Source organism: Lasioglossum baleicum, chromosome 6 (genome assembly GCF_051020765.1).
Source record: "Lasioglossum baleicum chromosome 6, iyLasBale1, whole genome shotgun sequence".
In the NCBI taxonomy this organism is placed as follows: Eukaryota; Metazoa; Arthropoda; class Insecta; order Hymenoptera; family Halictidae; genus Lasioglossum; species Lasioglossum baleicum.
The window spans coordinates 5,090,732-5,106,925 of NC_134934.1; the positions used below are offsets into that span (position 1 = coordinate 5,090,732).

Below are 16,194 nucleotides of genomic sequence, written 5' to 3' on the forward strand. Positions count from 1 at the left end.
GAGCAACAGATCGTTCCCACGATCCGTAGAGACTTCCGGCGGAGGGTTCGCTATCGCGTGGCGTTATCGGGATCGGCGGCCAGGCCATCGAATCGAGGCCCGTTGTTGTCGCCGTCGACGGCGCGTATCCGTCGCGAGGTCATCGCCCAGTCAGACCTCCTCGGCGGCGTCGGCGTCGACGAAATCGTCGCCGAGACGCGAACACCGAGCTCGAGATCGCGATCGAGAACGGGAACGGGACCGAGAGGGATCGAGAGAAAGCAGCAGCAGACGCACGGGGCGGAAATCGGCCTCGACCTTCTCTGGCAGCGATGCGGGACCCCCTGCGACCGGACGACGACCAGCAGCAGCAGGCACGCGATCGCAGCAGCCCACCACGGTCACGCGAGTCCAGCTTCGGCAGACCAGTTCGGGATCGGGATCGTCCTCGTCTCCTCCGGCTGCGACTGCGACTCCGACGTCGCCATCGTCACCGACGGAAGAGCCGCGTGGCGAGAAGAACAGTGGCGATCATCGGTCCTGGATCTACGGCGTGGATCCGCAACGGGGACGATCATCACCGGGACGACGACCAACAGCCACGGGGGACGCTAGCGTTCCCGAGCTCGTGCCCATGCTACTCGATCCACCCGGTTTCACGGGACCACCCACGTCTAGCAGCCACCCGTCTAGCAACCGATCGTCGTCGTTCGCGCGTCGTCGTTCGTCTTGTTCGAGTCCGTGCCCGGGTCGTCGCGACGGCGACCTTTACATCTCGGAGAGATCGGAAACCGGAAACGCCACTGCCTTTAACGTTTCTTTCGATTCTGTTTCTATCAGCGTGGCGAGAAACGTCACGAACAACAACGCCACCGGGTCTGACGAACGGGACCGACGCTCCTCGGGATCTCGCGGAGCCCGTGGCAAAGATCACCACCACCGGTGGCCGGTTCACTGTCAACGAGAGGACGGCGACACCGAGGACAGCGACGTCCGTTTTTCGTCAACGTCGCGACGATCGGGGTCACGGTCCTCTCGCCCCGGCAAGAACACGACGCAGGAGGAAGATCGGGGAGCACGAACGGCCACCGTCGAAGATCAAGAAGAAAAAGAAGAAGTGTCAACAACCGTCTCCGTCGCGGACGTCACGAACGTTCCTTCCGTCGACGCGTCGTTCGCTTACACTGCCTACAACAACGCCAAGAACGAAGCCGGAAGCGGTCGCGACGTCTGCGCTTCTTCTAATTCTCGCCGCGAGATCGAACTTGTTCGCGATCAGGATCGCGGTGAGGAGGACTTTCGTGAGCCGCGGGGCACCGATCGGGAGGTTTGCGACGCGAAACACGGGGAAGGTGAGGGGAGTGAGGTGGTGTGGCTCGGTCGCGAGAACGAACGTTCCCCAGGTGGCTCTCGGGCCCGTTTCCGTCGGGATCGCTCCTGCGGGAGCGACTACACTGCCCGGTTCCAGGAGCCGACTACCAATGAGAGGCGTCTCAAGGACGAGGAGCTCGCGACCACCAGACCAACAACATCTACAACACCAACAACAACAACAACCACCAAGGTATCCGGCTCTCGTGGCAGGAGCTACGGGCTGCTGTTCGTCTTGTACCTGCTTGCCTGGCCGCTGGCGTGTTCGACCAATCCCTCCGGCCAGTTTGCATCGAGATTTGCGCGGAACCCGTCTCTCGGACCAGTCGACGAGGTTCCGAGGCACAACGTCACGCAGATCTCGTCCCTGTTGTTGTCGTCGTCGTCTTCGTCGTCATCGTCATTGCCGTCGTCGTCGTCGAACGTCGTCTATCAGCCGGCTACCGGTCGACAACAACACCTCGAGAGGGAACGATACGTCCAGGACACGGTGTACGGCGAGAACGAGAAGAAGAATAGCGGGAGCGGTGAGACCGTTGGACATCGTCGGCATGGGCGTCGCGAGGCTCAGCAAGGTCGTGGGAACGAGCAACGAGAGGCGGCCGAACAGGACTCGGTCGCATTGTATCAAAGCTATCAGTCGGCGGCAGACACCGAGAACTCCGGGACCGTGCATCCTTACAACGAATACAGCTGGGAGGTGAACCAGATCAATCCTTGGTTATCGGCCTGCGACCTGGCGGGTCCAGCGCCGGCCGATCTTCAGGGTAGCTGCGGTCCACCAGAAGTGCCCAAAAACTGCCCGGTCCCCTGCTCCACGACGATGAACGCGACCAACAACAACAACAACAATGGTCGAGCGTCGAAGGTGAACGGCGTCGACGCCGAGTTCTACCAGGTGATCGAGAAGGTCGGGGTTGCTGCCGGGAGACAGTCCAGGCCCGCCGCCGCCGCTGGTGGTGGACCCGGTGGTAGTAGTGGTGGTGGTGGTGGTGGTGTTGGTGTTGGTGGGAAGGGAGTCCATGGGAGGAACGAGGGAGGAACCGACGGTCAAGGGAGACCCGAGGGCGTCGTACGGATGGCTCCGGAACAGTGCCTTTTTTATCTCGAGGAGTCGCATAAGAAGGACGTCTGTCGGGATGATTTTGGCCGGAGCAGTACGCGAAGTTTTGTAACCCCGAGGGAGAATCGATATTGGTTCGTGAGCGGGTTGCGTCTGCGGCACTGCTGCGAGCACGCGGTGGTCAACGCCCTGGCACCCGGCAAGGGCGGACCGCTCGAAAACGTGCTAAACGGTGGCCAGAAGTGCGTCGATGCCCTGGACAAGCTGTTGCTCGTCGACGCGTTAGCCGCGAGGCTACATTGTGAATTCGAGGAAGTGCTGGCGCGATACGACTGCGCCCAGCCCTATTCGGTCATCTTCAACTGCACCCATTGCAAGGTAAGGCGCAATGCACACTTTTACAAAACTAGCCCGTCGACGAACAAGTCTCGACACCTCTTCCCTCGGCTAATCTCTCGACGACTAACTAACCCTCTAGAGACTAACCCTCGTACACACACAGACACACACACACAATTTTTAAGAAGATTTCAACAGATCCGAAGGGGTCTAAAATCCAGGGATGTATGTTTGAACACGAGACTGCTTTTGTCATTTCTGAGATAAATCACCCATTTTATATAGCATAGTTTTGATTATATGATCGTCGAGGGGTTCATTGAGAAATTCTATAAAGGTGAGGGATGATCTGTAGATGGTTTGCTAGTCGGAGACGCTGGTTCATCAATATTGAACATGCAGAAGAGTTTGAAAATTCCTCGACGAATTCAGGTTTTTTCATTCCTGCAACCCTTGTGCACTGTTCGAGTTAGGTCCTCCACGAGAGAATCAACCTGTTTAATCTAATCAAAAATGTGCACAAAAATTGGCTCGATTTGAATGTTCTAATTTTTTTGGTTGAAATGGTCCTGGAATATAGTGTACAATCAACATTAAAAGTTCATGCTAGAATAATTTTTAGCTAATAAGCACGCAGTGCAAATTAACGTCACCCCTGGCAGCTTACGCTCGACACGGTCGAGCGATTCAGTTTTTCCCCCGTGAACGTCGAGTACCATGCAATTTAATTTATAAGATATTAACGTAACGTTTACCCGAACCATGCACAAGGGTCTGTCTCTATTGCGCCCAGGAACATCCTTGCACAAGACGTGTTCCCGTTATCTAAGATTTCTCGAAGGAGCCATGAGATTTTCACCGAAAGAGATTTTCGTTGCTCTTGAACCGGGGGAAAAGTGCCATTACTGTAAGGCGACCTAAAAGTTTTTGTTAAGCGCGACCGCCGCGCCGCGTAATTACATAGTCTGCGCTGAAGTTTCTTTAACCCTTTGACTGCTGACTAACGGAAACGAGGCAGAAAGAGCCACCGTTCGCAAAGAGAGCTGGTTATCAATTCTAAATGAATCTTCCACTTAATATTATAGTTTCCATCGACGATAGTACATTTGTAAACCGTTTATCATGGAATCATTGGGAATCAGAGATACTGTTGTATAGTGCTGTAATAATTTATCAGTGCCTATTTCCGGACTCTTTGGCGACCTTCTTGCAGGGTTATGTTCTCGGTAATGATCGCCTAAAGGGTATGCGCTCTTATAAAGCTACGAATCGATGGGATTCTTTTATGCGGTGCCTATCGACTTGCAAAGTCTGGGATTAACAGCTGGGAGTCTATCAATTAGGTAGACCAGCACAGTTTTCAATTTTTTCTCTCAATTTCTGTCCGAAGGAAAATTAACTTGTTGAAGCAACTTGTAAAGCAATATTTACTATTTACGTCGCAGTTACTGCCAAATGTGATCAATTAATTCTTCTAATCATAAGTTATTGGGACTTACTCTACTTTAAAAAAAGTTACCATTTTGAAGGGCGTGCGATGACATTTTTGACCAACAGCATATAGAAGCAAAAGTAATTTCCTTACGATTCTTTTTTACGATTCGTTACCATTTCGAAGACGGCTATATTTTTGCCGGCTAGTACATGGAAATAAAAATATAATTTTGCTGGTCCAGAATCGTACATCGAGCCACCGGGACTCGGAGGATCGCGAGACGTCGATCCATAGCAATTTCCTTTTCCTCTTGTCCATCCCGGCGGCTGTTCCGTCGTCGCGCGTCGGCGACGTTATTATTGTCTATAGTTTGAACAGTTCTCGCGACTTGGAGATACGCTTATGCCGAGGAATTAACGTATCCCCGGTCGGTTCGAGTTTTCCGGGACGATTCTCGCGGGAGTCCGTCCGCTTTTCCGGTTTCGCGTGGCTACATCGGGCGCGTCGATTTCTCGACGGTAACCGCGTAAACGAGCCATTGTTTCGGCGGAGAGGATGAGTTCGTGCAAAGAATCCGCGACAAATTGCAGAGAAACGAGGTGGAGAGAGAGAGACAGGCCGACAGATGGGGAGAACGATAGATAGATGAACGCGCGCGCGCGCGGAGAGATACAGGATGATTCAGCCAAGTGTGTCACCTAAATTACTTGTTAACGATTTGGCATGTAGGAATAAATAATTCAAATGACTTACTATCTCGCTGGAAATGCAAAACGGAAGTTAACGAATTACTACGTCGTATGCTACTTTTGAAACCATACAGCTTTCGTTTCAACTATTTTTTTCATATTCAGTAAAAATGGGACATTTCGTATGCAACAATCTAATAGACAGAGAGGTGGAGATAGAGAGAGAGGAAAGGTAGTTGAAATCGGAATCAAAGCTTTTGTTTCGGGAGACGAGGCAAGTCGTCGCGTCGCCTCGCAGCGTTGCCAAGCTGCATCCTCCGCGACTTATGCGACGGATGCAACAGCCACCCTCGGCCCCCGTTGAACGACCTCTTCAGCAATCAACGCTAATCAGCGTTTCGGCTAGCGAATCCTGCAATTAGGAACGGATTCAACGTCCCCCTCCCACCTCCCCCATCTTCTTTACTTCTCTTATTCTCCACTTACGCTACCGTGTTCCTCCGACGAAGAGTCCTGCCAAGAAACTCTTTATCCCGGGACACGCCGAGTGTCTCGACCTTGCTGAAATTCCTCGCACGTACCATCTCCACCCCCGCAATCCTCTCACACCCCTTCGGCAACGCCACCGACACTGAAATTTTCTTTCTTTTCAACGACGCGACCGTCCACGAGACGACATCGCCAGACCGATACACACTGATTCGATCATCTTGGTTTGCGGAATGCGGGGCTCGCTGTGCTGGGTGGTTTTTAGGGTAGCCTTTCAATTCGTAACGAGCTGACTATGGTGAACGAATTGGCCCGGGATAGCTTTAGAGATAATTGCTGAATGTCGGGTAGATTCTGGAGAGATCGTCGACGAATCTGCTTAGTGCTTTCGTGTGGGGACTTTGTGGACGATGTCCTGATTAATGATGTTCGGACATTGTTAGCGAATTTTCTTTAGAGGGGGCTTAATCATTTTTCTTTTAGGATCGATCTTTAGGATTAAATCCGCTACCACCGCGCAGTAGACTGGACTCGCAAGAAGCTGGATAAATTCATTACCAATCGTACATTATTAACACTAAACTTATCATCACCGTTCGAAACCAGCAAATTTTAATCTCTAATCTCCTTACTGGTTTTACCATGAATACATAAAATCCACACTCTCTCGATGTTCATACATTTCACGTCACCACAAAAATTAATTTCCAAATTAATTGTACTCTTAAGCCATGTAGAAGTTGTTGAAAAAAAGCCAACAATCTTGTATAGTTCGAGCAATCGCTGAACCACGCAATGTAGAGTAATTACGACCGCGAGGAACTCTAAAGCAGGGGCACATTAGTGCGAGTAATCTGCTCGGTTATCTGACTTGCAGACGGTATTAATAATGCCAGAACTCGAAGCAGAAAATTAATTAAAGGATTAAACGGCAATTTTCGCGGAGGCTAGAGAGTGAGAGGGGGAAGGGATGGGATAAGGTAAAGCGGGAGTGGTCTGGCCTAACGCGACCAAACTTCCGGCAACAGTACCTTGCGGGCGATACTCTCCATCGGTTATCGAACAGAGAGAAACCCGGTCTCGTTACTCGGCAATTTATCGGCAATCTCGATCGGCCGGCTTGAAACTTGTCGGCTCGACGATCGGACAGAAGAGGGGTGGGAGGCTGAAGGGCAGGAAAAAAATGAATTGATAATTGTTTGACGGACGCGATTGTTCGCACGTAACGAACTTTACGATGGGATTGCTCGTTACCCGCAAGATACTCGAACGATCGCGCGGCGGGCAAGTGCGCGATCGGATCATTTCCAGATCGCCGTATTATCGGCGCTCGCGAACCTCGAGCGTGAAGTGTTTTCGAGCGGATCGCGTGGACAGAAATTCGAGGAAGAAGTGCCCGCTAGACTGATGCCAACTCGAGCGGGATATCGATTTAAACGATTAGCGCACCGCCACCCTCGCGCGCCACATTCGTGGACGGAGCTCCTGCGGAATTTGGATCGCGTTTTATACTGGACCCCGCGATTACCATTCGTTTCTTCTTTTTCGTTTTCTCCTTCGGCTCGATCAATTTATGACGGTAATGTTAATCCTCAGCGTTCGAGCAGGGACTCTGTGGCGCCACTAAAAATTGCTACATCATCGTTCAAAATGTCTTTTACATTAAGTTTGTTCATATTCAACCCGTTGCACACGGAGCTATCTTAACTCCAATACATTTTTCCCGACTAGAATATTTCCATCCCGTATGATCTTTTTCATTTCATACTTAAATTTTTAGCAATTTATTAAATACAACCAAATTTTTAATACAAGAGAGGAAAGAAATGTTAACCCGTTGCCCTACGATTTAATTTACGGTTTCAGTGTGATTAGAACTTTTTGAAAAGGAGAAAATGTATATATTAACGAAACCAAAATAGAACTTTATTTCGGTTTAAAGGAAATTATTAACATACATTTTTATCAGAATCTGTTCAGAATCCTCGTCACGAGTCAAACATGATATTGTAAGGCAAGGGGTTCACAACCATAGAAATTGGAAAAATAAGAGGAAGGGAGGCGAGCGATGCAAGTAAAAAACCTTGTACAAACCACTTGTTTGATTCTTAACGAGAGCTTACTCGCGCAAGATTAAAAGTCGAACTGAACGAATTAATAGTATTCAGCAAGAATAAACAGCGACGAGAAGCTCGCAACCCTAAAACGATGTCCCATTCTGTGGTCCACATCCTCCAGAGAAAAATCGATTTCCTTATCGAAAATCGTTCGGGAACAACGAACAATCGGATCGATATCGGCATCGATTTCTCTCGGCCACACAGGCACAGTGTGCTTGCGATGTCGAGCGGACCAGCACGCACTGGAAGCGGATCCGACACATCCTCTTGGCTTTCGTCGAGCTTCCACTCGCTTCCACTCGCTTCCACTCGCATTCCAAGCGGCAAGAATACGGCCGTTGATTGTTCGGATTACAAGTTTGCCGAGCAATTCATTTACCCCGTTCAAAGTAGGAAGAAGTTGCTGGCTCGTTTAACGAAGCGTCTCTTCTTCCGTCTCTCTGTGCTCCTCTACTCTCTTCTCCTCTCAGACCCTTTGTCCCGCTTTGGCTAAAAAGAGACGGCAAAACCGAGTCGTTAACGAGACTTTTCGTTGGAATTCGATCAGGATATCTCGAGGCTTGATCTCCCGTGAAAAAAGCTTGCGCCTCGCCGTGAACAAATTCACGATTCAGTTTAACCTCGATTATCCGAACTGATAGATGAATTCTTCATTATTCGAATGTGTTTTGCATGTAAACAGTTTAATCGAAAGCGATCCGTAAACAACAGGATTCATTGTACAAATCACTCATGTTCTCAATCTTGGTTCGGACTGCAGAGGTTTTCACTGTATCGAGGATTAAACGAGTAAATACGATCCCAGCTGCGTCGTGTTTGGAATCATTCTAATCAGAAAAATTTGAGGAATATATTGGTGACAGTTTGACAAAGAAATAATTATAATTTCGACCTGCTGACAATGTATTTTGATCACGATGCGCCGTCTTTCTAATCAGTATCACCACAGCAAAACTTCGGACGGTCTCCCTCGTTGATAATCGCCGTTTTAACCGTGCTGCAAGCTCCCGGCTACCGTTCCCGATCGATACCAAGCCCCGTTGCATAATAAATCGAATAAATTCTGTTAAAAGGTAACGCCCGGATGGCAAGCGCGCGCCCGAGTAAACGTTCTTACGCGCGATTCCGATTCCATTCGTCTTTTACGGTCGATGTTCCATTCGACGGACGCTTTTTTCGAAGTTAATGGCTCGATTGAAATTTCACGACTGACGAAAAACGCCGCCGCAGAGGGAGAAAGACACCGGTTGTTGTCGCACCGGTTTATACTTTTCGGTAAAAAATGTTTAATCGACCTTCCTCCAACTCTTCTTCTATTCGGTTTTAAAATGCACTTCTGTTTTTCGAGTGGAAAGGGTCTTTCCTCGCTCGTTCGCGCTCTGAAATATGTAAATAGAAACGGAAGAATACATTTGAAAGTCAATTTCGCTTAAATGGAATACAAGATTACCGTTGATGTATCAACAAAGATCGTTTGGTTCACTGCGATTCCGCTAGGACTTGTTGTTTGTTTTGCTGCGGATCTATTTTCGATGGTGGGGAAAATGGATGCTAGTTCGATTCGGTTCGATTTCACTGAAAGGTGTAGCGTATGATTTATTCGCATTGAATTTTTCGCAGGAGGACATCGTTAAACCCTTAAGCGATTTTGCAAATCGAAATTTTTTGATTAGATCTACAGACTGCAGATTACAGGTTTAATTTACAGTTACAATTATTTTATTATTGTCAATCTTGATACTATAATTCGTTCGTTAGAATGTTGCTTCTAAAAAAATTGTGTCCGTTCACACCCCGACTGACTTTATGACAGAACCGAGTGACTAAAAAAGTTGCGACATCAAACAGATTTAAAAAATCCCACAGTATCCAATTAACATAGAAAAAATTTCCCCTCGGAGATTCGCATTGATCCGAAAGTTCCCGAGCGGAGTTCGCCTAAAACCGTGTTAACAATCATCGCCGTGCAGAACTTTGAAATAGAATCGCGAGAAAATTGTCGATGTTAACTACGGGAGTTTTTCTCGTCGGAGCGTCAGCGATTATTCTAGCAACGCATAATTCAGGAATTATACGGGTGGTTCACCCTGTATTCGCCGAGAGCGACGAAGGAATTCGATCCATTATGCGGTTAACCAAAATTCCCGGGGCCCCCTTCAACCCCTCCCCCGCCTCGTTCTCTAGTTACCCTCTTATCCAACCCCCTCTCGATATTCGCCGCTAATATTTCAGCCGTGGAGAACGACACCGGATAAATCGCCGGAAAAATCGTTCCGCGACGAGACTGCATTTCCCCGGATAACGTCGAGGGAAAACGGCTCCGAAAATCCGACGTCGTCGTCGACGGCGTCGCGAGCTCGCGACAAGAGACCCTCGACGAACGATAAGCTCGAGAATACGGTAATTCGAGATTAACCTGTTAAACAGTCGGGCGAATAAACTCGTCACACGCTCCCCTACTCACCTGTGTTATTCTCAGAACGGTGTGCCTTTCCTACTCGGGCCCGGGAATGGTCTTAATCGTCCCGCGATTTATAATCTTCTATTATATTATACTTGTTACATATTAGGAGATCTTTGCGATCTTTGTTCGTAGAGTTTGGGGATGGATCGTGAGGTATTTACAACATAGACAGCGAATCTTTATGCAAAATCAAAATTTTTTCTGTTCAAATTGCAACAAACTTTAGTGAAATAGAATTTTATTTTCTTTCCTAACATGTGCTTAATAAGCTGGAAATGATACAAACGCGTGGATATGTCTGGTGAGAACGAGAAAGAAACATAATCAGTGAGAGGAATAATGTATTCTATCCACTGCATTGCTTGGACAAAAACAATATTTAAAAATTCTTCTAACGTTTCTTTTAAATTATACTTAATAATTTTTTGTTATAAAACAACGACGTCTTCCCTCAGGAAAGCCATTCAATAATTAAGAGAAGCAAGTGATTCGATGCCCGGAATATTTGATCCATTTAAATGATAATTTGCTCCCGCCGGATCGCAATCACTCCCCATTAATCGAGTCCATAAGGGCATGATTTAGGAATCGGTTGGCAGGTTAACGGTCCCAAGATGGGTGTCTCTCTTGTACTGGAGCACACGGACCCGCGGATGTACCCGATGTACCCTGTCCCCGCAGAGCGTGTCGTGTCGGTTCCGACTGGATAGAGCAATCAGTGCGTCCCCTGTAAACAATTGTCTGTCCCCCCTGTTCCCTGATTAGCTACGGAGATTAATGAACCTGCGCGCTTTGATCCGCTCGCCTTTGATTCCGCATTACCCAACCGTATTAGTGAACCAGCGCCGAGAACTTAAGGCCCAATTAGCGGGATGAACCGTGGAACTACCGGCGGTCGCGTTTTTTCGTTCGGTAATTAATGGGTTTTCTCTCGGAAACCGTTAGACTACATCCAAAAACTGTGTCCAAAAACTGGCTTAGCTCGGAGAGTATCGTGTAATTTTTTCATTTGGAAACATTTGTTTCTTACGAAGTTGTAAATTATTTCCGAGGACGACCTCCCGATTTACCTGAAATCAAAAATTTTATGATAGTTTTCGAGTAAATAGCATACTTGTTTTTAGTCAATAGAAAGAAACGTGAAATACCTTCGTACTCGATCAATATTTTTAAATGAAAAACAATTATGAGACATGCTCCAAACTACACGCTTTCGAATGCAACAACAATTTCTTAATTAGGCCGTACAGTTTTTGAGAAAAAAATTCCCAAAGATCATCAATGTTTCGAGCTCCTGACTGAACATACATTAATGTGTTAGGCAAAGTTTACTTGGTAAATCAGCATCACCTGCTTTACCTTGTAAACGAGGCTCACCTGTCAACTGGAGATGTCAACGCGTCGTTGCGTGATTACTATAGTGACTGTACATGGTCAGTATAGTCCCGGACACACCCGGAAGCCCCGAATAGAGCTGCGTCAGGTAATCACGATTTACGAGCCGTAAAGCCACTATTGCGCCGTTTTCCGTTTTTTTCCAGTGGACTCGGCGATCACGCGAGTCTAAATGGCGAATGTGCGGGAGTGGAAGGAGGATGCGAATAGTGTTTCATGGATCTTTGATAGTCGCCGAGAACGATGGAAAATGGTTATCACTATCGCGCCGTTCAGAACATAGCGACATTAATGTTTTACGTAGTAACAGGGTTAAATGATTTCTCTCTATCAAACATCGCGTAAAATGTTTCCGATTAATGGGGGTGTAGAAATCGCGGGGGTGTGCTGGTCCATTTGGTATGGTTGACGAGCTAACCGCGGATTTACGAGCGATTGCATTTGCCATGAAATCTCGCGACTCATTCCATGATCTTCCGACTCGAAACGGCAAATTCGCACGCGCTCGATCATCGCGGATTCTGCGAACGTACCCGAGTCACCATTTCCTCGTAATTGTTTCCGCTGGATTGCATTTCGCAACTCGATGCTCTTAGCACACCGTCTTTGCGCCGCGTAATCGAGTTCTATTATATTATACAGGGTGAACCACGAATATCGTGACTACTAGAGATTACAGTGTTCCCGCGATTGATGTGACTTTCGGGTATGCGAATGATGTGACTATTTTATCCCCACTACTAGGGGGTTCCCCCTTGGGCGGGCGATCGCGCTACAAAGAAATTAAGGTATTAGGGTGTTTAAATTGATTAAATGATACTCGATGTTTCATTCTCAGGTATGGAACAGCATTAGTACAATACAACAATTTCCCGCTTAGCACCGTTGTTTACCCAGGATCATCGTTTATACTTGGAAAAGTTATCCAAGAAATCTATGTTCGGCACACGCGTTAAAAAACGTAATACATACCATTTCGTTTCCTGAGACTCGATACCCCCGAGGTTCTCACAACAATCGCGGGAAGACTGTACTCTGTTATTAGCAGTCCGATCGAAAATGTTTTTATCAGTACAGCAACTTTTCGCAATTTCTTATGTTATGATACTTACCGAATCTGCCTTGAAATCTCTCTAACAAATAAGCGTAAAAAAATTATACGTGTATTAGCAAAAAATTGAAGGTGACCTTGAAAAATCATGAAAAAGAAAGAGTTGACGAAAAATTTGCTATAATCACGTGGAAGCTCGCTTGAAACCAGGCTTTACCTGATAACATTTTCGATCGGACAGCTAATAACAGTAATCCCTACTGGTCACGATTCAAGGTTCACCCTTATACCAAAATTCCGCGTGATTTGCCAATTTTTCTCGACGTAGGATTATGTATTATTTATTATTAATATTATTTAAATAATTTTTACGGAGTTCTCGCCTTCCGGATTCAAATTTCCTTGTGATCTGACTTTACACGAACGAATTACATCGAATTGATACGTTTATTGGTACATTCGTCTTAGGAGTTTCACACATGATTATTGTATGGTACAACAGTAGGTCGGATAATAAATAGGTTACATTAATTATGTGTAAATAAAATATTACGAAGACGCGGGAGCGCATCAAGGGAGAAAGTACGTCGACTAGGCAGGAACGGTGTTAATTCCGACTCGGTTAATACAATGATATTGTCCGTGAAGCGCACATAACCATTATTAATCAGCGCTAACGGGACTCCCCTGCGCGCGGTGTAGTTATTTATTTATTTATTCATTCATTTATTTACGAGCGAAGCCCAGCCGGATTACGGCAGATTAACGAAATGCGGGGATACCAACGAAATAATTGCAAACTGCCACGTGGTCAAAATTCTTCGCATTTTGGCCATGGAACTGGTACAAAGAGAGCCAATAACAGGATTTCATTCGGATGGTTAATTTTATTTATGCACGGACCTCGGTATTTTTATTCTTGTTATGCTTGCAGGTTTACGTAGTCGAAGTAAATATGTCATACAATCTATATCGAAAAGAGATTTTTAGGAAGGATGAGGATTTATGTAGAAACAAAATATCGAAACGAAAATCCTAAAAACCAATAAGTCAGAAATCATCTGCACGCCGCGCCGGTGCAATCCGACGTACAATCTATTCCGAACAATAAATTCGAGTTCGAAATAGTTCGAACTGTCAGAGTTGGAACTTCGCTTACAACCCTCTAGTGTACATCTACAAAACTTTGAAGCTATCTGAATGAACCTAACTGCCATCGAACTGACTTTGTAATCAAGTCAAAAACATATCAACCTGTGTCCAACGACGACAAACTGTACAAGAAATCTTCACACGCATGTGAACCACACGGTAGTCGAAGTAATCGAGTCTGTCTTTTGTAAATGTCCCAATTTACTTCGATAAAGATCATTATTATTGCTCTTGTTACTCTTACGCAATAAGATTTTGTTGTCTTATGCAAATCCATGGACTATATCTGTGGCTGTTAGGAAGAACGCCGCATGTCACACACTTTCACTTTCGAGATATAGCCGTTTGAAGTTTTGATCAATAAATGCTTCGACATAGGACATCGGTTAAATTGTATATTTTCGAGCCTTTCGAATTTGTTTTCATGACATTTTATTCTGGTAAATACGTCAGTCCTATACTACGACACTCAATGAATCAGTGCTGGGGAAAATAGTATTTTAAATAGTAAATATTATCAAAATAATCCTATTTATTTTAAAGTACGTGTACAACTTTGAAAATAAGATATTTTATTTGATGCAGTAATTTTGGAAAATAAAGTAATTTATTTGAGGCAGCAATTTTTTTTGAAATTGTATTTTATTTGAAGAATATTGAAAATATTTGTATTTTTCCTTTATTTTCAATTTCAATTTTAAATATCATTGCTGAAAATAATGGTTCGAATTCAATAGATTTATCAGTGTAAATCGTTTCTTAACGATAAAATAGACTGTATGTGTTTATATAATTATAACTCTTATAAATTATTTCGTGTTTCAGATTGTTCAAATAGAAATATTTTATCTTGTGGATCAAATTGTTAAAATAGTAATATTTTATTTTGAGGTTCAGATTGTTCAAATAGAAATATTTTATTTTCGAAATTGTATATCTTACCTAAGATACAATTTTCTTTAAACAAAAGAAAATCGAAAATATTAAATAGTATTTGAAATATTTGTTTCGCCAAATAATGCCCACCTCTGCAATGAATGCATAAACTCAAATTTTTTGAAATTGTGACATGCGGCGTTTTTCCTTGCAACCACAAATATTATTAACCCTCATCCGTTCCTTGTGTCAATCTGACACAGTTTTCCCGAAATAAGTTATAATGTTCTGTTATTTGTAGGTAAATTTTCCTGAAACTTCGTGCGACTTTTATTTTTTTAATGCGAAACACTAGCACTCGCAAACTCACCACTAAAAATCGCTGTACCATACTTCAAAATACAATTTACATTATTAAATATGTTGGTATCTAATCAATTGCTAAACATTTAAGTACTGTATGAGGTATTACATAAATTTCATATCCATAAGATTAAAAAAATCACATAGAATGGAATTATTCTAGGTCGAAAGGAATTTCTAACTTTCGAGTTAAAATAGCTCCGGGTGCGAAGGGTTAACTCACCAATTTGACTAAAAAAACATTGAAAAATAACTGTTTTTTATCACTGTGTCAATTTGACACCGAGGGACAGATTCAGCTCGTGAAATGAGGGACGGATGAGGGTTAAAATTTGGCAGGTCGAATTTGCAACGTGCTGTATATGTATATATATATCTGTCTCCGGAACCGCGCGCGCACGAACACAGCTAGTCGGATAGGTGTATACATATACACGCACGCACTAGCTGGAAGAGAGAAGCGATGACCGGCTGGCTGCGACAGGCTGCAACTGCAACTGAAACTGCGCCGGTCATCCCAGCCATCCGGTGCACCTGCACCGGATCTCGGACGAGCCACTACGTATATATACACACCGCCTCCTACGCCCACATAAGTTGATAATCGCGACGCGACGCCGCGCCGCCGGTTCGCACAGCTCCATTTCCACGACGCGATTCACAATCTGCCGCGAAATCCTCGCCCTTCGACGGCTATCCCGATCCATCGATCTTCAAAGATCTGTCGGAAAGATGATACAGTAGTTTCTCTGTAACTGTTCCCTGATGAAGCGACAGTTCTAGTAGAGGAGCTACATTTTTTGTAGTGTGCCGAACGTAGAGGACGATAACGATTAAAAACGAAAGAGACTGTGGTCCGCCTCATTTTTTTAATCGCTTGTTACACGAGTGCTTATATTCGTAATGATACAGGGTGAACCACGAATCGTGACCAGTAGAGATTACTCTTTTATCAGCAGTCCGATCGAAAATGTTCTTATCAGACATAGCATGGTTTCAAGAGAACTTTCATGTGATTGCAGCAAATTTTTGTAAAAAAAAATTAGAAAAGCAATTTTATTTTTTTGTTATGTTATGATACTTACCGAATTCGTCTTGAAATCCTCTAACAGATAGGCGTAAAAGAATTATACGTGTATTAGGATAAAATTGAAGATGACCTTGAAAAATTATGAAGAAAAAGAGTTGACAAAAATTATATAGTGTTTGGTGTCATTTTAATTAGAAAAATGAGGCGTGTCTACGATGGGAAAAGGTTAATAAAAAAAGCAGAAATTAGACAAATTTCGATCGTTTGCTTTGTTTGCATTAGTGTGAGTCTCGAGGTGGTTTTCAAGGGAATCGCCCACTAGTGGGGATAAAATTTGCTGAACAGTTACGGTAGAGACCTTTGCGACAATTACGAAGA

The 16,194-nt window shown here is 45.1% G+C and overlaps 1 protein-coding gene across 1 annotated transcript in view; it reads left to right on the forward strand.

The window, feature by feature from the left end:
* Window positions 1-613: 613 nt before the first annotated feature.
* The window catches only part of Mid1 (calcium-permeable channel component Mid1), a 78,204-nt gene continuing 62,623 nt past the window's right edge, over window positions 614-16,194 (forward strand). The window contains exon 1 of the mRNA XM_076425881.1: window positions 614-2,791. Coding sequence (XP_076281996.1) covers window positions 614-2,791 — 2,178 coding nt within the window. The remainder of the gene's footprint in view (window positions 2,792-16,194) is intronic.